We start from the raw sequence: 23,251 nt of genomic DNA on the forward strand, positions 1-23,251 counted from the left end.
GAAGCAAGAATGGGGGGAAATTGTAAAACTCAAAATAAATAAAATCTTTAAAAAAATCTGTCTTAATAAAAGCTATTTTAATCACTCAAGAAAAAAAGAAAGTTAGCAAAAAAGGATCTTTGGAATTAGATATTTCAGGTATATATGAAAACTGATTTGAGTGGGCTATTAGGTAGCACAGTAGATAGAGCACCAGCCCTAGTGTCAGGAGGACCTGTGTTCAAATCCAGCCTCAGACATTTAATAATTACCTAGCCATGTGGCCTTGGGCAAGCCATTTAACCCCACTGCCTTGCAAAAAAAAACCCCAAAAACAAAACTGATTTGAACATCTCTGTTCCAGGAAAGCTGAGATTAACAATATCATATGGATATCCACAAAGATACAATGGACTAACTCAGAATTTGAACCATGGGGGCATTCTTGGAAGGAATCCCAATGGAAAACCAAGAAAGACATTGATCTACTTCCTGTAGAGTCAAAGGTTGCTGCTGCCTCTCCCACTGCTAATGGATGCAGGGGTCTGTTGGGGACTTGGGACAGGTCAGATTAGGCCCTCCTTTGGAATAACACTTCATTGAGACCCTAGGCATTGCTAATTGATTGAGAGACACATTGTTTCTGTCAACAACAGTAAAAATCACCCAAGAATATCCTCTCCATTTTCATCACTTTGTTACATGATCTGATTAAAAGGTCCCCTTTTGACAGATCTGCAGCATGGTGAGCAATACAGAAATATGCTGCATGGCTCAGTAAGTGTAAATGGGATGATGGTTGCTGAGACTCTTCCTTTTGAACCCTGACATTTGAGGATAAATAAGAGAAATGAGCTTCCTGCCCATCGGGGGTCTGACTGCAAAGAGACATACTTCAGGCTTAACACAGACTCCCTGGGCAGTGATTGGGAAGTGGGCATTTCCTGGGCAGATGACCTGGAAGAGTCAAAGACTGTCTTGGAACCCTCCGAGTGCATCACACTGTGTAAAAGAGAAGAACAGCCTAGTTTGGGGAAAGGGGAAAGCCCTCTAAGTTCACTTTACCAAAGACTTGGGCAATTCTTTCAAAGGAGGATGAGGTTGGGAGCCTGGAGATGACAGAACTCTTTGTATCATGGCTATCAAGGGAGAGAGAAGAATACCAGGTTTTTCAGATCAGATTCCATGGAAGAAAATCTGCCTTCCTCTGATAAACTTCTTGGTGGCCTTTTTGTACAAAGGTCCAACTCTTCCTAGACAAACTTTCAGAAAATTATCCTAATTCAGGGAAGTATCTGCAGGTGTAGAGGTAAGCAACTGAACCAGAATTATTACCTAAGGGCTTTCTCCTATAAGAAATTTGTAGGCTGATCTTGAACAAGGTGACTCATGCCCCTAAAAGTCAACCTGGACAACTAGTGTCCACAGATGGCTTCCTAGAGACAACCAGGAAGAAGACTACATGGCTAGCCCTTTGGGTGAACTTGATTTTTAATTTAGCTTCAAACAAAGGAGGTTTGGATCCCCACCCTTTTTGGCTGGTCCTTCCAGTGGGCAAAGATGGTTTCCCTGAGGTGTTCATTAAGAAGACTCCAGTAAACATTCCTTTGGAATAGTTAAGTGCTAGACGCATCTTCCAAAATGAGGCCCTCATTTTGGGCCACTGGGAGATATAATTCTGGTGAAGCAGAAGTGCCCCAAACACAATGATTCAAACAGAAAAGAACCTCAGCCACTGTTGTCCTTGGGACGTTTGTTGAGATATCAGGGTTACATCAGCATCACTTATTATCCTACAGCTCTGTAATAGGATCTCTTTTATTCAGCTCATCAAATAAAGTGGTGGAAAGTTCTCAGACTATGTGTTTGTATCTTTATTATTTGTGAAAGATAAGCTCTGGTTTGAAAGCAATCCTTACAACAAAGTGAGGGACTCCAGGTTTGTTGTGCTTATCTGATCAGACCTGCCTAAAGTCCCAACAGCCCTGCATCCATGCCATCATCATCCTCTGCTTCATCTTCATCATCCCCTAATACCACAGTGGTAGGGACTTACTCAATCAAAGAAAACCAGCCCTCATTTCTGTGCTTGCCAGTATCTGAGTTCAATTTATAAGCCTAGGCTCCAGTTGACTCTCTAGATGTCTGTGAAAAAGCAGACCCTTGGTAAGTAGATCAAACAAACATTTGTACCATCTTGAGAATAAACGAAGTTAGACCAATGTAAACAAAGTATAAGACATCATCTATTCATGGCATAAGGGGTTTGCCAAGGGTCAATTACGTTAGGTCTCATATCTGGGTTTGGGAGTGTCCAATCTTTGAATGCACCTCAACTCCAGCCTCCACTGGACATTGGGAGCAAACAGCCTCCTCAATAAAACACCTCACTCTGTTGAAATGGTGAAAGCATGATAGTGGCCTCAAGGAAGAGGCTATATCTTTGAGTTTTCATCTGATAGTTCCATCTTTGACATTTTTTCTTGGGTGGGGGAGGGCATGGTTTATTTATACTTTAATATTTCCTCTAAGACGGAAACCCCAAGAAATTTCTTTTATTTCTCCACAGCTTTCCACATTCAGCCATTTCATAGTTGAGAATAATGTGGTTCAATGGGACTCTGAGACAAGCAATGAGAAATATAATCTACAACAACATCAGCATCAAAAAGGAAACATGCAAGTTTTCATCTAAGACATGAAGGCCTCCCCTTCTTGGGATGACATCCAAAACCTGGTATTTCTCCACAGCTTTCCACATTCAACTCTTTCATGGTTGACAATTTCTCACAAAATAGGTAATTGTCCTAAATAAGGCCATAGGTAAATGAAAGGAGTGATGTGGTTGTAGCTAGAACATCAAAATTATACATGGGTTATGAAACACTGATCCTATTCCTTGGTTCTCATGAATCCTACAAACCAAGCATGAATCTAAAGTGAAAAGGAACAATAGGACCGAATCCCAAAAAAAGGAAGACTTTGAAAGAAGGGGAAACTGATACCATAAGTGCAATCTTCAATCAGGGAGTCACAACTTCAGGGCCACAAAGCTTCTCAAGTTCTGAACAGAGGAAATTTGAGTACAATCTCTGTTGTGTGTGGCATGTATATTGGATCAGATGTAAGAAAGTATTTCAGTAGAAGATCTGATATGGATGAACCTGGAAAGAAAAGATGAATCTGAAAGAAGTATGATTCAGTGAGGATGAATTCACAACAGGGGGCTTCTGTGGTCTGTTGATGAGATCTGGGTAACCTTTAGGCAGATTTTGCTTTGATTTTCACATTGCCCATATTTCAGTGACACACAGTATTCCAACTGCAAGGCCCCAAAGCAGATTCAAGGAAGATAGCATCAAAAAGTATCCATCAGACTGTGAATTTGTTGAGAAATTTAAAGGCGGCTCTTCGATTTGAAAATTTTAACTGATCCAAGAAATTTATCTTTAGGGCTGAGAGGAAGACAGGAACAGGTCAAAAGAACAGGAAATGGACACCAAGACACAATGAAGAGGAATATTCCACATACATAATACACATGAAAAAATATTCAGGTTAGGGGGTCCAATTATGGACACAAGTTCAAGGTCCTTAAAATCCCTACACAACCAGTCTCAAGAGAAAGGAATGGGACCTGGTGGAGAAAAAATATCTGAAGACTGAGAGATCCACCATCCTCAAAAGTAACATGGGTGCAGATAAGTGCACATAAAAATGCAATTCATGTTCATGCTTTCCTAGGTTATAAAGATGACTACTCAAGGGGTTGTTATTTTGAAAGAAAAAGTGGGGAATGAAGTACAGTATCAATATTTGTGCAATCCATGTATAGAATGATTCCTGACACCTTTCTGGGCCCCAAGAAACTCCTCAGAAATATGCCATTGTTTAGGTGCCTTTGGGTCTGAAAATAATCTAACAGGACCCAAATGCTTGACTCTGGGTGTCACAGATGTACCACAAATTTGTCTAAGATTCACAAAACCCCCTTGTTAGCCCAATTATCTTGCTGTATCTCTAAAATTCCTGCTTCCTCCCAGGACTACCTCCTCGTTCCCAGATGCTACTGGAACTATAAGATAACAAATTTCCTTTCCTCAAACCTGTGGGAAGCCTGTGAATATGTGACTCCCTCCATCTCAGGAAACATGTTCAGACATAATGCAGAGACCCTGATCCTTTCCCACTCTGTCTAGTCCCCTATCTATCTGGAATCCTATGTTTACATATGTCTGTGGTAGTATGACAAGAAAATATATCTAACTGCTGTCTGTGCTTCTGTCTCATGATTGCTCTCAGTACCCCCTACCCAAAAAGCACTATAAAAACCCTGTCCCCTGAACAGTCAAGTACTGTCAGATTTGGGTACTCTTCATCCCCAGGAAGTACAAGGGAAATTAAAGATCTCCAAAATTATTAAATTTTCATCTCAGTCTTGCTCTTTGGGTTCAGCACGCTCAGTCACTTTTTATAGATCTGTCTCTCAACCTGTCTTTTTTCAACTTTTCAGTCTCTCTTGTCTCTTTCATTTTCTCTACTCTCAGAGTTTTTATATAAATCTGACTCTTTCAACCTCTCAATCACTCTTGTCTCAAACTTTGTACTCTCTGTCTCTATTTTTCTAAATCTCTCTCTCAATCTATTGTGTCTCTCAAAACATTTTGCTTTCTCTTGTCTTTCATATCTGTTCCTTCCCAATCTGTCTCTCCTAATCTCTGTCTCTTTCTAAATCCCTCTCTCTGTCGGCCTTTCTCTCTTTCTCACAATATCTGCCTCCCAATCTCTCTTTCTTTGCTCTCCATCTCTCAGTCTCCCTTTATCTCAGTGTTTCTCATAAAACACACACAAACACACACACACATACACACACAGACACACAGACATACTCAGACATATACCCCTCAAAACTCCTAAACTGCCTTAGGTACCCCTGCCAAATATACAGCCCTTAGACAAGAGCCAAAAAGAGGAGAGGGAAGCCTTCATAGAAAACTGGACCCTTTCTCCTTCTCCCCTCATCTCAGAACTGGGTTTGTGTGTTTGTCTGCTCAGGAACAGGTAACTCCTGTTTATTAAATCCCTTATCTTAAGGAAATAAAGATCCTAAATTCCCTACAATGTGCTTCATCTGCATTTCCAGAAATATTGTGTGCCTCAGGGGGAAAAGGTCAGTGAGCAGCACTCATTATCAAGAATGGAAGATTGATAGAGAAATTCTCATACCCAGGCCTGCTATGAAATGCAGTTTTGAGCCAAGAATAATAATTTACCGTCGTGTTTTATCACATACTTAAACCACACTTTAACTGCTGGATAGAAAAGGGGGGCTGGCTGAACAGGGAAAGGACACCCAATGGGAACACAATGCTCCATGATACCTTCCTGCAGTTTCAGTCTGGCCTGGTTTCAAGACAGATGTTCCAGATCTGAAAGAGACAGAAAGGGACTTCGATGTCATCCAGTCCAGTCTATTCCCCAGAATCCCTGAGGACTTTCATTTGAATAGTCTGAGTGATGGAGCTCTCACTGCCTCCCAGAGCAGCTTAGGTTATTGCTGGATAGCTCCAGGAGCTTGATCCAGAACCTGCTTTCCCTAGAATTTAAAACACATCTGTCCTCAGGCTGACCCACAGAGGCTCATAAGGATGATGCCAACAGCTGATGTTTGAATAATACCTTGAGGTTTGCAGAGAACTTTATGGACATTTTCTTGTTCAATCCTTACAACTCCCCTCCCCCAATACCCCCTTCACCTGATTCTGCAATTCCAACTGACCCATTGCCTCTCTGCTCCCTCCCATGAGACATCATTCTTTTTTTTCCTTTTTGAACAAATTTATATTAATATCTCTTATTCTATATTGCTTAGTTTTTCCCCTCTGTCCTTCTTTCCCCCCTCTCTGAGAGTCATTATTATGACAATTTTAGGATTTTCTTTTGCAAGGAAGTGAGGTTAAGTAGCTTGCCCAAGGCCACACAGCAAGGTGTCTGAGGAAGGTGTCAGTGTCTGAGGCTGGATTTGAACTCAGGTATTCCTGCCTCCAGGGCTAGTGCTCTATCTACTGCACTACCTAGCCACCACTTTTTTTTGACAATTTTAAAAGAAAAAGAGTAAAGGAAAAACTCAGCAAAATCACCCAATACTATAACAACAAATTATGTCACATGCAATGTTCTATAGTCATGTATCCCCCTATCTCTATGAATTATCCTGTAAAGGTCATTTCTCATGAGAAGTTATTCTGATCTCCCAGTCCCTAATGGCTTTCTCTTCCTCAAACCCCTCAGAGTGATCAGTTTGTATCTCTCTATCTTAAGAATCTGTTTACAAATAAAGTCATAAATAGAGAAAAAAGAATCTGTTTACTCTTTTCTATTAGAAATCTTGGCATATATGGACTACGAATTCTAAGAGGTCAAGAATTATATCATATATACTTTGACCCTTCCTCTAGTACCAAGTCTCAGCACTCAAAGAGACAATAGTTGGTCCACTAGATAGAGTGATGGGCTTGGAGGAAGGAAGGCATCAGCTAAAATCCTGCCTGAGGCACCTCAAGTTGGAAGACTCTGGGCAAGACACTTAGCCTCTCTGAGACTCCTATGTCAAATGGGGATGGTAACAGTCCCTACCTTACAGGGCTCTTATCCAGCTCTGGGAATATAAGGAAACTAAGACTAAGCTAAGTAACTTGCTGGGTGTCACACTGTGAGGAAGTGCATCAGAGCTGGGATTTGAGAGCAGATTTTCCTGACTCGCACATACTTGATCTCAACACCTCTTGACTCTATCTTTGGTACACTGGAATGTTCCTCATTCTTCACAGGTCAGACCTTCAGATATATAAAGATCACTTATGACCCTGCTGCCCTAGGTCAGCCCCTTCATTTGGCCTTGAGTCATATGGCCCCAAATCCCTTCAACAAAGATGTCATCTTGACTTGTCTCTTTTTTTTGTCAGTCTCTCCTCAAAGGTAGAGCCCCAGCATGACTCATAAGTAAGTATGGTAAGCTCAAATGTAAAATTATAACTTTTACCAAGCTGTTGGCCACCACAGAGAAGGGGGAGGAAAGGGAGGATGGTAGAAAAATGTGGAACTCCTAAATTTGCAAATGGATGAATGTTGAAAAGCTACCATTGCATGTAATTGGAAAAAATAAAATGAAATTTCAATTAAAAATGCATAGTACTCCCAGTGGAACAGAATTCTCCAAATTTAACAAGGACACAATTATGCTTCCAACTAAGAAGTACTGGGTTCAATTTATGACTGTTTCTTATATATTGTGAGACTTTGGAAATGTCTTTTAATTGTGCCTCTGTTTCCGCATCTATAAGGAAAGGGAGCTGAACTGAAGTCCTCTCTGTTCTGGATCTTATAACCCTATAGATCATGTGAATCTGAAAGGCCCATGGTTTAAAAAGCCATGAGTAGGGATGATGGATACATAGAGGATCACACCGAAAATGATGTGGACTGTACTTTGTCACAAGAAACAAGCAGCCATGGCAACGCGTCTCTTGTCTTAATTGGACATTGACTAGGTCAGGTATAAAGTGGGAAGCACAGCAGTTGGGCTGATACATGGCAAAACACGGAAACCAATGACTTCTGATTTGTGCTCTCCTTGAAGTGCCAGCCCCTTCTTGCATCTCAGTATTCCCAAAGGTCTCTTTTGTCTTTTGACTTCACTTTCCCCAACTGAACAGAATAAATATTAATCACTCATCAGTACTTTAGAGGAAAGAAAATGCTAACAGACTCCCACCCTTCCCAGTTTCTCCCCTATTTATCTACAATGCCATTGCCATGGCCTTTCTTGTTTGAAGAAGTTTCCAAGCATTTGGTACTAATGATCCGCTAAACCTTCAAGTTTCCCCAATCACTTTATGTCATGAAACAGGCCTGCAATGTCTAGGAAGGGGAACCTGCAGAGAGGAGACACTCCATAGTCAGTCTTAGGCACTTGATGTGACCTCAGGACCTTAGAAAAGCACAAGTTTAGAGGCAGAAGGTCATCCGAGTCCACTCCTTCATTTTACAGAGGAGGAAACTAGAGCCTAGAAAGTGACTTGTCCAAGGTCATGCCCAGAAGGAAAGAGGGAGTCTGGTTGCAGACACATCCCTTTCCATTGAAGATGGCTCTGTGGAGGCCTTTCACAGCATTCTTCACAGACAAATCAATACACTTCTTATTCACTCATGAAAAGGAATTAAACTCACTCAGCCACTGTGCTGGTGAGCTGAAAAGAGTGCAGGGAAGTAGGTACAACAGCAGTGAAGATATCTTTCTCAGGGAAGAGCTTCACCCCTGCTGGGATGGCTTGTTCTGTTACCTTGAATCCTGTATGTCCACTGACTGAGGACTGCTGGCAGAACTGGGCTGATCTATCCCATGATCCCCTTAGGCTATGATTAAAATGAAAGGTAGTTCTGAAAGTGGCTCCCATTCTGTACACGAGCTGAAAACGCCAATGGATCTGGAAGATTGGGAAGTCCTTCAACTGTTCAGATCCGCTTCAGTCTCATTGGCAGAAATGTTCATGCAGTACAGCCATTAGGTACTTGGATATATTCAGTTTCACTAATGTTATCGCTTATTCCCCATCCAGTAGGACCTTCTTCCAGGCATGAACTTGGAATAATAATAATATCAATAATGACAATAACAGCAGCATCAATGGCTATATTGACACAGAACTTCAAGACTTGCAACATGGTTTATGTTCATAACTTCCTTGGAGTTTCATCACAGCATGACCCCATTTTACAGGGGTGTTTCATCAGAGTCTCAGGTGAAGTGACTTGCCAAGGATTACACAGGTTCAAAAATAAAGGGTCAGAGGGGAAGAGAAGAGAATAAGTATTTATTAAGCACCTACAAAGTGTCAGGCAAGTTGCTAAGCCCTTTACAAAATATTATCTCATTGCATCCTCTCAGCCACCCTGGGACATCTACTTTCTGTTATTATCCTTATTTTGTAGATGAAGAAACTGAGGCACCCAGAGGTTAAATGACCTAACGCCCTGCCCTGTCAAATTTAACTCAGATTTTCCTGACCTTCAGATTTGATGATATTTATAGTCTGGCACATAGTAGGTAATATATAAATCTTAGCTATTATTATCATTATTATTATTATAATTAGTGAATCTGAATATATCCAAATACTCATTGACCAATAGTCCATTCACACTTTTGCCAATGAGATAGAACTGAAAACTGTGCCACCCATTTTATGAAGAATGTGTTTGGTGCTAGGTCTCTACAGTGATCCAGTGTGATATAGTGAATCAGGGGGCTGGCTTCAGAGTCAGCAAGATCTGCTTCTAACTGCCTCTAACACACACTGGCTTTGGTGACCCTGAGTAAGTCTCTTAAAAATTCCCGGGATTTGTTTGCTTTCTCTGACTAGAAGTAAGGGGGAAGGTGATGCTCTGCATTGGCAGAGAGAGATTCCACATGGGGAGTGACCCAAACTGATGAAAACCCAAGTTGTGAACCAAAGGGGAAAAACTACATAGGTAGGGTTTAGTATTAATTCTTGCCATTACTATTCAGAACATGACTTGCATTATTTCATGGTTGGCTCCCAACAGCTCTGGGAGGGACTACAGGGATTTTTCCCTCTTTCAAAAATGAAGAAACTGATGCCAGGAAGGGGCAAGTGACTTGCCCAAGATTACTCTGCTATTTAAACTAGGAGGCAGGAATCAACCCCAGGTCCTTCTGACTTCACACCCAGCATCCTTAGTGCCTTCAGCATGTTGCGTCTCTAAATAATGCACCTTGGGGTGTTCTAGGGGACTAGCTCTGGAAGCTGGCAGGGTCAGGCCTAAGTTCTTTCAGTGACAGTCAATGCAGGCAGTCTGAAGTATATTTTAAGATGCGAGTGAAGACAAATTATGAACGTGGAAATGAAATCCTGAGTGAGGATGTTAGACTTTGGTGTGGCCTGCTGAGCTAATGCTTGGAGTAGAGAGAACTGAACTATTCTAAGGGGGAGTTTTTAGAAGATTGTAATTAGAAATGACTATGCAATTTGCATCAGGGTGAGATATTCAATTGAAAGGAGAGACTAGGGGATGATGTATATAGGAGAGAGAAAAAAAGTGAGAGTCCGTCTTTAGAAGGGGTAGTAACTGACTTAATTAGAAGGTGCTCCTGAATGACAAGGAGCTGCATCCATTCTTCCCCATCAACTGTTATCACTGATGCTCCAATTTACCTGGGGTCACCAGATCTCTAATAACAAAAAGGGAATCCTGGAGGTATCTTTGTCCCACGATGGGTAGGGATGGAGAGGAAACTAGTAATCCTGGGACTGGGGTTCACCAAAAAACCTCACTATGTGGAGAGCATATTCCTAACCACAGAGCAAGTCTTTCCTGGGGAGCATCAACTTTAGTCTTCTCTATGGCTCCCTTCATTCTGAGAATGAGTGTTGGGGACCTCACTTCAGGTCCCCCAATTTCAAAATCACTCATATAAACATAAATTTTGATCTCTAAGAAAATTTCAGTGACCTAGTTCAGTTGTCTCATCTAGGGTCAGACCTCAAGTGACTTTCACAGGGCCACTAAAGAAATGGCAGAGCTAGAGCCCAGGCCCACCGATTTCCTGAATTATACCTCCTTTCCACTCAACCAGACTGCCTCTTTTTGCATGTTCCCAAAATAAAGACATAGTAAGACTTTGTTATGGTTTTCTATTTTTTTAAAGTAAGATTTGAGAAGAGATTTGGGAATTAGAAGTTTAAGGGTTTGATACCATGCCGCCACTGACCCAGAGTGTGACTTGGGGGATAAAAAAATGCCAAAAAACCCTCATTCCTTTCTCAGGATCAATTAAGTTTATATATCTGTAAAATTTTTGGTTTTATTACTTAACATTTATCAAGTGTTAGGTAGAGACAGTGTTCTAAATAAAGCTACTATTCTGCTTTGCTTGAAGCAGCAGGCACTTTCATTGAAATAATAGCATTGAATGCCAACTTCATCATCATGAATTATCTATGTCCCTAAAATGAGAGATTGAGAAGTTGAAAGGACTTAGAGGTCATAGAATCTAGAATCTCTTCATTTGCAGAGTTATAGAGAAAATTCAAAAGACTTTATTAAAGTAATATAGGGAATAAATGGCAGAACCTCATCATATGTTCCCCAGAAGGCAGGGTTTATGCATGAATGTATGCCTGTGTCTGCATGTACACATATACACACATGTATGCAAGTATATTATATGTGCATACACATGCATACATGCATATATAACTGTGTGTCTATGCATGAGTGTCTGTCTACATATCTAGAGAGAGAGTTACACATGTGTGTGCATGTATGCATTTCTATTTTATAAGGCCTGGGGCTTTTAGACTTTGGGTATCATTAGGATGGGGAGGGAGTTATTCATCCATATGAGAAGAATTTAATATTTGAAAGGAAGACAGTGCAGTGATATGTCAAGAGGACCAACCTTGTAGTCAGAAGATTCAGTCTTCTCTACTTCCTAGCTAGTGACAATGGAGAAATCACTTGACTTCTTTGAGTTTCAGTTTCCTAATCAATAAAATGGGTATGAGGGATTGCTCCCCTCCCAGGATGTTTGGGAGGCTCTACTCCTGAAATCATTTATATAAAATGTCTTGGAAACCATGGGGTGCTAAAGGAAATGTTATAATCAAATGAGAGAATGTATGGAGAGTAAAACAATAGGTATATCTAAGTGGGAGCCAGCATCCTAATGTTGTATGGATTCCTAATAGAAAGAAGACTCAGGTAAAGAGGGAAGAGAAAAAGGAATGTCAAAAAAGATGTGAAATAGGGGCATCTGAGAGGGAGAGGAGAAAAAAAAGAAAAGTTTCCAATTGAACAACCAAGGACTAATCATAGGAAGAATGACTAACACTTTTATAATGTTGCATGTTTTCCACAGCAGTCTGCAAACATCATCTCTTTTTTTCCTTACTGCGATTCTGTGAAGTCAGCCCTATGAGTATTCCCACTTTTCAAAAGAGGAAACGGAGGCACTCAGAGGTGAAAGGGTTTCAGATAGCTAGTTAAGTGAGGGAGCTGGAATTTGAATCCAGGTCTTCCAGGCTCCAAGTTCAGCAAAAGCAAACTACTAAATGATTAGATGAGTGGAAGAGAGAAAAAAGAAATATAATGATTCAACTCCAGGAAAGCTAGGGATGGAGCCTGTAAGTCACAGTCAGAATATGACAGAGGGCTTGCTAGTAACAGATTTTTCTAAGTAGCTGACAACACAGGAAGTACTGAAACTCTGTTTACTGCTAAAGAGAGCAGAAGAGTAGTCAACAGAGATGTAGAAGAAAAGTGGTATGTTGGGGATGCAGACCCAAATCCAAGAGGATCTTTCTTTTACCTCCCCAACCCTACAAGAAACCAAAAAACCCTTCCTTTTGTCTAACTCCTGTAAATGCTTCTTTTTTTTTTCTCCCTATTTTCCCCTCCTCTTTCTTTTATTTGGAACAATGGTACTGAAAGATACATGCTAGGCTTCCTCCTCCTGCTGCCTAACCCCATGGGGTCCAAACAGGCTGCACTGCCCAGCCTCAACTACAGAGAGCCCTATTCAAAATCAAACATCTCCCAAACTAAGAGGTAGCATGCAGAATGAAAGTGAGCCTGATATCCACCAGGGATTTGTCTCTGGGTGCAGTTTCTCTAGGCCAGCTGACAGGTGTGTTGTCAAATTTCACTGGACATTAGTTCCAAAGAAATGCATAACTTGGACATTGTAAACAAATTAGAAGGGCAAAGAAGAAATAGCATTTAGACTTCTGAACAGGGGAAGAGCTTCTGGACAAACAGGGGACAGAGAAGATCCTGGGAGATAAAACGAACAACTAAAATTTCATAAAATTAAAACATTTTTACTCACACAAAGTCAATAGAGGTAAAATGAGAAGGGAAACAAGTAACTGAGAGAATATTATAGCAATTTTCTCAGATAGGGGTCTGATATCCAGATATATGAGGAACTGAATCACTTTAATGGGACAAGAGTCATTCCTAAAATAAGATAAGTGATCAAAGGATCTGAAAAGACAGCATTTTATAGGTTTTTGCAAGGCAAATGGGGTTAAGTGGCTTTCCCAAGGCCATACAGCTAGGTAATTATTGTGTCTGAGACTGGATTTGAACCCAGGTACTCCTGACTCCAAGGCCAGTGCTTTATCCACTGCGCCACCTAGCCACCCCTGAAAAGACAGTTTTGAAAGGAATATTAGTTATCAATACATATGAAAAAATGCTAAAAATCTCTAATTAGAGAAATTCAAATTAAAGTAATTCTGAAATTCTACTTCATACATATCAGATTGATTGACAAAGATGACAAAAAAGAAGATGGTGGAGAGAAGGTAAAGCACTCACCCAAGCTCTCCCCCAAACCACTCCAAATACCTTTGAGTTATAACTGTAACCAAAAAGACAAGTGAAAAAATTTTCCAGTCCAAGACAACTTGGAATATCCTGGGGAAGAGGTCTGTTGGTCTCAGGTGAGAGAGGAACTGAAGATTAGCATGACTATGCTGCAGTGAACCAGCCTCAGCCATCTAGGAACAAATGTGGGGTGACTGGGTCAGTGCGGGGTGACTGGGTCAGTGGTAGTGATGGCAGTTTCCACACCTCTCAGCCCAGAGACTGCCCACAGAGGGGCACAGGCTTCAGCAGCACAGACCAGGAGTAGGTCCAGAAGCCACTGAATCAGCAGCAGAGGCAGCTGCTTCCAAAGCTCTCAACCCAGGCCCATAAAACCATGCTAGCCATTGACCTAGTAATGCCCCTACCAGGTCAGTATTCCAGAAGAGAAGACAAACAGGAAGGAAAAAGATCTATGGTTAGAAGGATATTTATAGCAGTTCTTTTCTGTGGCAAGGAACTGAAAATAGAGGAGATGCCCATCAGTTGGAGAATGGCTGAACAAATTTTGATTTGTGACTATGATGGAATACTATTCTGTTGCAAGAAACGATGAACAGGATGCATCCTTCCATGAGGAAGTAACAGCAATCACTACAGGATGATCAGCTCTGAATGACTTAATGTTTTCCCAACTCTGAAGGACTTATGATAAAGAATACTATTCATCCCCAGAGACAGAGCTGATGGTGTCTTTTTATAGACTTAAGCACAGATTTTTCTTGACATCTCTGGTTTTGGGGAGGGGGGATATATTTACTTTTACAACATGACCATTATGATGATCCATCTGTTTGTAATTGTGGATCACTTTGTTTTTGTTCCCCTACTCACTGCCTCTGGAGAGGCTCAGTCATGTGAGCACCCAGATGGAAGGGGCCCATTTGGAAGGTGTGAGGCCTTTCTCCACAGAGGGAGGGTCTCTGTGGCCATTGGACCCTTGGCAGACCTTCTTTGCCTTTTTTTGGGTGGTGGGCCCCAAGGCCATTCTGGGAAAGAAATGCTAAATTGCAGTTGGGAATTGAATCCCAAAGCCTCAAGTTAAAGATCCATGCTTCCCCCCTCTCCTGGGTAAACATTTCATTTCTTTTTTCTGTGGCTTGACCATGAGAAAGTCAAGGGAAGGAGAAAGGGAATGGACCAGGCTGTTCTTCACCTCTACAACAGACCAGACAATGTGCTAACATCTGCCCCGCCCCCTCCCCAGGCCCCGCCCCCACGCTCTGCGGGTCCCTCGGCCCCGCCCCCTCTCCCAGAATCCCCCGGGGCGCTTCCTGTTTACCTGTCTCTCTGGGGGGCGGAAGAGGCTCCTTCCTTTCTGGCCTCGACGCCATGCAGGTAGGACGTCTCCCCGAGCTCCGCAGACAAGTGGGCCTCGGGTCTCATTCTGCTCCTTCCCATGCGCAGGGAGGACACAGGCCGGGTCCTGGGGGGCCCAACGCCACGGACAGAGCCCCTCGGGGCACGAATGCCATGGGGGGTGTTAGCAGGCCATTTACTGGGAGGAGCTTCCTCCGGCCTCTCACACTCCTCATGCCGACCTGGGGTTGGGGGGCATCTCTACTGGTTCCTTAGCGACAATGACTGCCCGTATGATATTGGGATGCATTGATTTGTTCCCTCAGATCCATGATGCACTGTGCCTCAGTATCCTCCCTGTGTGTGATGGAGGCTCCTCTACATGATCCCTGGGGGCCTCACAGCCCATTTGCTCTGGGTGCCTAGGGCAGCCCCTCCACTGCCTCCCCAGCTCCTCCCCCTCCCACTGCTCCTCCCCCTCCCTCTGGGTGCTACTCTGCCCCTCCTCCTGCCCCTCCCTCCCTCTGGGTGCTGCTCTGCCCCTCCCCCTGTTCCTCCCCCTCCATCTGTGTGTTGCACTGACCCTCCCCCTGTTCCTCCCCCTCCCTCTGGGTGCTGCTCTGCCCCTCCCCCCTGTTCCTCCCCCTCCCTCTGGGTGCTGCTCTGCCCCTCCCCCCTGGTCCTCCCCCTCCCACTGGGTGCTGCTCTGCCCCTCCCCCTCCTTCTGGTTGCTGCTCTGCCCCTCCCCTTCCTCCTGCACCTCCCTCTGGATGCTGCTCTGCCCCTCCCCCAGCACCACCCCCCTCCCTCTGGGTGCTGCTCTGCCCCTCTCCCTGCTCCTCCCCCTCCCTCTGGGTGCCTCTGCCCCTCCACCAGCTCCTCCCCCTCCCTCTGGTTGCTGCTCTGCCCCTCCCCTTGCTCCTCCCCCTCCCTCTGGATGCTGCTCTGCCCCTCCCTCACACTCTGGCCCCTTTCAGCACTATTCTGCTTCCCTTTATCCCTAGGGGGCAGAAGATCTTCCGTCCTTTCTGATCTTTGATGCCTTTGCAGGAGGGGGTCACTGAGGGGCTCCTGAGGGAAGCAGGCCTCAGTTCTTATTCTTTTCTATTTTCCCAGAAGGACATAGGGGATTAACCCCCCCTTCCCACAAAGAGCTCAGAAGGTTTGGGCATAACAGGATAGTAGAACCCCAGGAGCACCCTCTAGGGGAATTGGAGCCGTTTTGCCTGGGTTTTAACCGGGTATTGATTATGAGGTGCTGACTGAGGACTCTCACGTTTGGGTGAAGCCTTTACCAAGTGGCCATCTCATCCCTAGTCCAATGTGGAAAAGGGAGGGGAGGTTTCTGTACTCAGTAGGCAGACTTGTAATAATAAATCACATTATCATAGGATGTCTTGTAGTATATTCTAGAATAATGTTACGCTATTTCTACATTTGATATGAGATATTGCAACAATATTACATCGTGTATCATATACTATATTCGGTATTATGGTAAACATTTTATTTGTTATACAAATAATATTTACCGAAGGACTGAGCCCGCTAAATTAAGGTGATTCCCAGAGACAGTGGTGGTAATGCCATTTATTAATGAATATGAACTTGATGAAGGGATCCCTGGATTACCCTAGAGCTCAGGGTGACAGGGGACCCTCCACTGAGTTAGGGGACCCCTTCTCTGTTATTGGCCTCGAGGGAAGGCGCTATGAGGCTCAGATCAGGCCGTTAGCCACCTACTCACTTTCTACCTGGCACCCTTACTATTCCCCCCAACTCCCCCACCCCATTAGCTTGCTGATAATAGCCCCCTAAAATGTCCATGGAACTGCTGGGCCCTTAGACTATACAAGGAGGCCTGGAGAGGGTACATTCAGCAAGGGTCAGGGCAAGAATGGACAGGCTGATCATTCTGTACCTCAAACCTAACTGCCCTCATTATTCTCAATCTACCCAACCAAAGGGAGACAGAATATTGATGTGAACATCATAAAAAAATGGGTTCTGGAGCCAGTGCTGCCATGAATGAACTATAGGAGATCAAGAATCATAATGATTACTCTCAATACATGGCAAACTTCTTTGATTAATGGAAATCTAAGAACTGAAAATTTAGAGACACTTGTACCTTCTGAGGAAATGGCTATCCCCCAGAAAAAAGTCTGTTTCCCCAAGTGCCAAGAGGGCTTTATTTTTTTCTTAGTGCTTAGGGTGCCCAGTTCCTGTAACAGAGGTGGTAACATCCACAGACAGATTTTGTCATCAACAAGGAGAAAGTGCACTTCTGGGTACAGGACCCCATGTAGTGTCATAGTCTGGTAACCACTGTCCCTCTTGTGAATCGTGTAGTGTCACAGTCTGGTAACCACTGTCCCTCTTGTGAATCGTGTAGTGTCACAGTCTGGTAACCACTGTCCCTCTTGTGAATCGTGTAGTGTCACAGTCTGGTAACCACTGTCCCTCTTGTGACTCTCTTGGTTTGGCAATCATCCCATTCATTCACTCCTTTCTCTGTTTTTGTTCCACGTTGGTCCAGGATAAAGACTTGGCTTGGAGAAGACTGCAAAGGCAAGTTCTCCATCACGATTAAAGCCTAGGTATGGTGCGTAGTAAAACCTTGACCCCAGGAACCTTGATGTCTGCAGCCATTCAGAGCCCTGTCCTGACCAGGCCTCCCTCCCCTCCTTCCAACCCATGGCTAATTGTCTGCTATAGAGAGGGGCCCTGGGTTATTTCCAGGCCCAGTCCGAGTCCAGCTCCAGTTTGGGCTCCTGGCCTTGCCCCAAAGGCAAGGACTTCTCTCTCTGAGCCCAGCCCTGCCCCTGCACCATGCCTCTGGAGAGGCTCAGTCAATGTGAGGATCCAGAGGCAAGGGGTCCATATGGAACGTCTGAGGCCTTTCTCCAGAGAGGGAGGGTCTCTGTATCCATTGTGCCTTTGGAAGGCCTTCTTTGCCTTTTTGGGGTCATAGACCCCAGGGCCAATCTGGGAAGGAAATGCTAAATGGCGCTTGTGTGTTAAATCCCAAATCCTCAAGTTAGGGTGCCTTGTTTCCCCCATCCCCTGCATAAATATTTCATTTCTCTTTTTTTCGTTGGGTTAACCATCACAAAGCCCAGGGTAAGGAGAAAGGGAAGGGACCAAGTTGTGCTTCTCCTCTACAGTAGACCAGACACTATGCTAAAGTCGTATCCAATTATCTCACGATCCTAGGAAGCAGCTGCTATTCTTACTACCATTTGACAGTGGAGAAAACTGAGGCAGATAGGTGAAATGGCATTGCCAGGGTCACAGCTAAGGAGTCATGGAGGCCAACTCTGAACTCATGTCTTCCTTTGGGTTCTATTCTGGTGTTTTTGAATTTACAGGTAATTCTGTTTAACCCAGCAGTGAGGAAATCACCCTCCCTGGACCTTGACACATTTTCTTTCCCAAACTGGTCATTTCAATAAAACATACATATTGTCTTTTATATGTGGAATGATAGGTACTGCCCCTCATACCCCCCCCATAGAAACAGGGGCTTCTATAAACCTAGAGGAGTGAGCACACCATCTAAATCTGCTGTAGGATTGTGTAAAAGTAAATAAAATTCCAGTTGATATCACCCCGTTACTTCCCACCCCCATCCCTCAGTACAAACCCTGCTTTGTGGGAGAAAAATCCACTTAAAAATATAGAGACTCCTCTGTGTAAAAAAGAAAACAAGTTTCTTTGGGCTTTCCTTCAGAAAAGGGTTCACACACCAACTCTCACAAATGTAGTGAAGATCAACGAGCTGCCCCGAATGGACAGTCAAGTGATCTTAAATGGCCTAACGTGATCTCCCTCCTCCTCCCTATCATCCCTTTCTGTGGACTCACTGGTTGGTCTTCAGAGTTACATTCTACTTGGGAAAATCTAGCCCAGCAACCAAGAAAAGAATGAAAGGTTTTCATAGAATATGAGCTCACCAGGCAGATGGTGAGAATAACCTTCAGGATTACAACTACCTTATTGAAGTCATAAGACAGTCTACTGTTCTCCAAATTAGGGTACTTTTATCATCAAATGGGTGACTAAAAATGCAAGGTCTCTCTGGAAATAGTCCAGTTCCCAACCTACCCACTACAGAATCGGTAGGGTGCCTGGCTTGTAAAGCAGGAACTCTCTCCAGTGTTCTTCTAAGAATGCTCTATGAGTATTAAACTGTCTTTTTGAAGGATTTTAACCCTGAGAGATCATCACTCGCAATATTAACTCTACTTTTTTAGGGTTTTTTTTTTATCTTTGCAAGGCAATGGGGCTAAGTGGCATGCTGAAAGACTCACAGCTAGGTAATTATTATGTGTCTCAGACTTGATTTAAATGCGGGTATTCCTGACCCCAGGGCTGGTGCTCTATGCAGTGCAACACCTAGCTTGCCCCTTTTTTATGTTTTTTTTTTGGCAAGGCAATGAGTTTAAGTGGATTGCCCAAAGCCACACAGCTAGATAATTACAATGTTAACTGTTAAAAGGGAATATTTCACACAGTCACTTATCAAAAAACCAGGAATTTTTACTTTTATTTGAATTCAAATTTAATTTATTCCTCTTTAATATAAGAATCATATATAAGAATTGTATTATCTGATAGAGGTACATGTAGTTTAATATACAATCATATTCTATATCAATTTGATATATTTTTAAAATTCTTTAAAATAAAATATTTAAATTTAATATAGTTTTTAAAGCAAAATATGTTACCCATTTAGAGACTCTTTGACTTGTTCCTGGGATCTTCTTGAAGAAGTTCCTGAGATCAGGGAGGTGATGCCATGACATGCAAGTGAATTGGATTTGACTGAGGGGAATCCCTGTACAAAGTCACCAGCCTCTATTTCTCCTCTAAAGCCATCTGGGTCCAGCGGTCAGATAAGATCAGCAAGACTGGGGATGTCTCTGGAAGAACTGGGGTAACTTGACTTTTAAGGGTCTCAATTTGTCTAAGGCCAGGCCCATTCAGTGACTGTGGTGAAGCAGGAAAGGAAGCAAAGAATGGTCTCTTTTACGTAGATGCCCTTAAAAACAGTCTAGGAGAGGAAGACCCTGAGGGTTTCTGGCCCAAACAGAAATGATTCTAGTTTCATTTCCTCTGAGCCAATCAGGCCTTGGCCTGGGACTTGTTATTGACCAATCCGTGAGAGCCTGGGTGATCTGGGGCCTATAAAGCCATAGCTATCTCCCCAGGTCTCACAGATTAAAATGGTTGTCAGGAAGACTCCTCTTGCTGAATTCAAATGTGCCCTGAGACCCTAACCTATGTGACTGTGGACAAGTCACTTTACGCGTGTTGTCTCAGTTTGCGTCCTGACTTAGAAAAGGCCAGGGGATCATCTCCCTGTTGCACTCATGTCTTTCTTCTGCTTTGCAATTCTCACTTCAAAGGGAACCTGCTTTGGGCATCCCCCACCTCAGGTGACTCTGCCACTTCTGCTGTCAGCAAGTCTGACTGAAAAGGGCAGAGAAAGGACCAGCTTCCAAGGGGAGAAGTAAAGGCAGTTTGCTCTGCAAGGCCAGTAAAGCCAATCTCTATTCTAGACTCATACCTGCCAGGAGATCTGCCATGGTTCAATTGAAAACTGACAATTTACCTTTGGCCTCTATGCTAGGACACCAGGTCCTTCCTGTGCAACCTCCTTGGTGGTGCCAGCTGGTTGACTTCAGCCACTGGAGCCGCTCTGGACCTCCCCAGCTCCTTGGCTGCAATTTCAGCAGGGCAGAAGTTGGGGAGAGTGGGTGGAAGGCCTGGGTAGGCTTTCTCCCCATCTCCCCCTCCCATCCCAGAGAGAACAAGGTTCCCCCGGTTCCCCACTCCCCAGCCTCTTGGCTGGACTTTCAGTAAGGCAGAAGTAGGGGAGAGGGGAGAAATCCCTGTGTAACTTTTGTCCACATCTTTGCCCTCTCATCCTGTCACGGAGAGAGCAAGGCTACTCCCAGGCAGTGCTGATGGCTAAGGATTCTGATCCAGTGAAGGATGGTGGAAGAAATGCTCCTTCAAAGGGTCGAGGATGGAGGGGGTTTTGAAGGCCACAGATGATCAGGGGTGGAGGACCAGATGATGGGACCGAAGGGTCGGAGGTAGTAAAAAAGGGGAGGAAGAAGAAGGAGCAGGCGGCTGACTGTTTCCTGCCAGGGCTGGGAGCGAAGATAACCCAAGTGGGGTGCCAGAGTACCTGGAGCTGGAGAGAGCCAAAGCAGAAGAAAATTAGTGGAGATGACAGGGAGTCCATTCAGGCCTTTCCTGAAAATTGCTTTGATGGCCGTGGTTTAGAGTCGGAGCCAGGTGGGGGAATGAGAATTGGGAGGAGAACAAGAACCAGAAAGGGGGAGACAGGAGATATGTCCCAAACCAGGCCTGGTCTTTCTTTCAGGTGACCCTCCTCAGGCTGCTTCCCTCCCATCCTGTCTGTCCCTTCTTTGTGGAGGTGCCCAAGGAGCCGTTTTTGTAGAAACTGAATCTAGTGCCCTTAGGCCTGTGGACTTTCTTGGACCCTGAAGCCACCATCCCTCCACATCACTCTCCCTCCTCATTCATATAGTGACCCTGCTTACCTCTTTTCCTTCCCAAGGTCTCTCAGTCATTTCTAAGGGGTCTAGAAGGCAACACGTGTAGCTGCCTTGCAGTTACCGAAAACAAATACTCCCTCTAAAATGTCTGAGAAAAAGGAGAATGTGGTTGTGAGGAAATCTGAGCTCCTGGTGAAGAAGGAGGAGCAGAAGGACATGGTTCACCCTGAGCTTGGAGAGAAAATGAAGGCCAAAATAGCAAGTGTGCAGAAGTTGGCTGCCCTTGAGATGGAAGGGGAGGCCAGTGGTTCCAGGAGCAAGGTTGTCCACAAATCTGATGTCCATGGCAAGGTGCCCCACAAAGCTGGTATGCAAGGCAAGGTTGCCCTCAAATGTGTCACCCGTGGAAAAGCTGCCACTCGTGGCAGTTTCAGCCGTCGTGGAAAAGCTAAGTCCCATGGCCGGGCTTTTCCCTTGGGTGCTGCTGGCTCCAGTGGCCAGCATAGTGGCCAAGTTAGCCCCCAGTCACCTTCTGGGGAGCTCCCCAGTGTGGAGAAGAATGAGAAGTTGTATGACGAACGAGGCAGGCTGATTCTGAATGGAGAAGACCTTTGCGACTGTCTGGAGAGAGAGTGCCTCGGGTGCTTCTACCCATGCCCCGAGTGCCACTCTAAGAAGTGTGGGCCAACCTGCCGCTGCAATCGGGAGTGGACATACGAGGACATTTACAATGAAGAAGGACAATTGGTCTCCACCTTTCCATTTGACCACAACAAGTAAGGATTGAACCCAAATGTCACTGAATGTCTGTGTATCTTTCTGTCCCTCTCTCTGTTTCTCTATTGTTCCTGGTTGAACTCCCCCCATCCCAGAAGGAGCTGGGTTGGCCGTCCTCACTTCTGCTGTACCCCAGGAGTATTACCATGAGCTCCAGGGAAGATAGCCCAACTTCTTTCCCCAAATGGCTTCACTCTGATTCCAGAGACAGGTAAAACACAAAAGGTCTTCCAATCATAGCAGAACCCAGGCCACCATCTTGCTAGATTCCCTCCTGAAGTCATTCCCAAAGGCAACTTGTTGGGAACTGGAGAATTTTTCTGCCACAGAAAGTGGCATGTCATTCCTGAGCCATTCCCTTCCAGCCTCAGGTGTCCCTAGAGCCAGGCTGGAATTTTCTCCAGGTTCCTAAAAGTCTCTTTCCTGTTTCAGTTAGTGCCAGATTCAAAAGGGAAAGAGCCAAACCAGAAAGGGCTTTGTCCCATTTGGCATGTGTTTGTATAGTCACGTCCTTGGCTGTCATCAGCTGTGTCTCTGGTGTTTTCTGGGTGGGTGCCCTTAAGGTTCTAGAGGGGCGCATTCTGAGAGCTGCTTGCCTAACCTGTATTTTGTTCTTATCTCTTCTCAGGGATTAAAGGGGCCGAGATTGCCTTGGGAATTCTTCTCAGAGTCACCCTTGTGCCACGTATAAAAGGACACAATTATCTATGCAGCTATATTTCAGAGTCAAGAGATTCCGGAGCAGAAGGATATAGGTTCTTAGTGTCACAGCAGATAAAAAAAGAATAAAAAAAATTGGTGAAGTTAATTATTGTTGCTTTAATGTTACTCACACAAACATACACACACTGGCACAGATAGGTTCAGAAATGGGGGTGAGGGAGAGAAAGGGGAGCAGCAGAGGTCCATAGAGACCCACAAAAGGGACAATTAGAGGAGTGGGCTTGGTGAGGTGGCCAGCACCCACAGAGGAGGAAAACAGGGTGGGAAATGGCCTCAAACCCTGTCTTAGGAAGAAGATAAAGCCTTGGGCAAGCTGTGGGCCTTGCTAGTGGGTCTCTGCAAGGCGAGGGAGGGCAGCCCTGATGAGAGGGCTGGCACATGTGGGAGAGAGGGACCCTTGTTCCCTTTGACCCCAGAGGCTCAGAAGCAGGCATGTTGGGTAACAGTGGCAGGGTGGCTTTGGCCTGGATGGAAGTTCACAGGAT

At 44.3% G+C, this 23,251-nt stretch overlaps 1 protein-coding gene across 3 annotated transcripts; it reads left to right on the forward strand.

The window, feature by feature from the left end:
* The first annotated feature begins 17,264 nt into the window (after positions 1 to 17,264).
* Positions 17,265 to 22,840, forward strand: LOC141504123 (uncharacterized). 3 transcript variants are annotated; one of them, XM_074208956.1, is made up of 3 exons: positions 17,265 to 17,330; positions 21,329 to 22,042; positions 22,672 to 22,840. In XM_074208956.1, exons 2-3 carry the CDS (start codon positions 21,411 to 21,413, stop codon positions 22,676 to 22,678), a joined length of 639 nt encoding a protein of 212 aa, XP_074065057.1. In that variant the 5' UTR covers positions 17,265 to 17,330; positions 21,329 to 21,410; the 3' UTR covers positions 22,679 to 22,840. The 3 variants fall into 3 exon arrangements, with proteins under 3 accessions (XP_074065057.1, XP_074065059.1, XP_074065058.1); XM_074208958.1 differs by having other exon boundaries at positions 17,312 to 17,335; XM_074208957.1 differs by lacking the exon at positions 17,265 to 17,330 and adding an exon at positions 18,503 to 18,598.
* Positions 22,841 to 23,251: the final 411 nt, after the last annotated feature.

This window comes from Macrotis lagotis, unplaced genomic scaffold (assembly GCF_037893015.1).
Source record: "Macrotis lagotis isolate mMagLag1 unplaced genomic scaffold, bilby.v1.9.chrom.fasta BILBYCTG161, whole genome shotgun sequence".
In the NCBI taxonomy this organism is placed as follows: domain Eukaryota; kingdom Metazoa; phylum Chordata; class Mammalia; order Peramelemorphia; family Peramelidae; genus Macrotis; species Macrotis lagotis.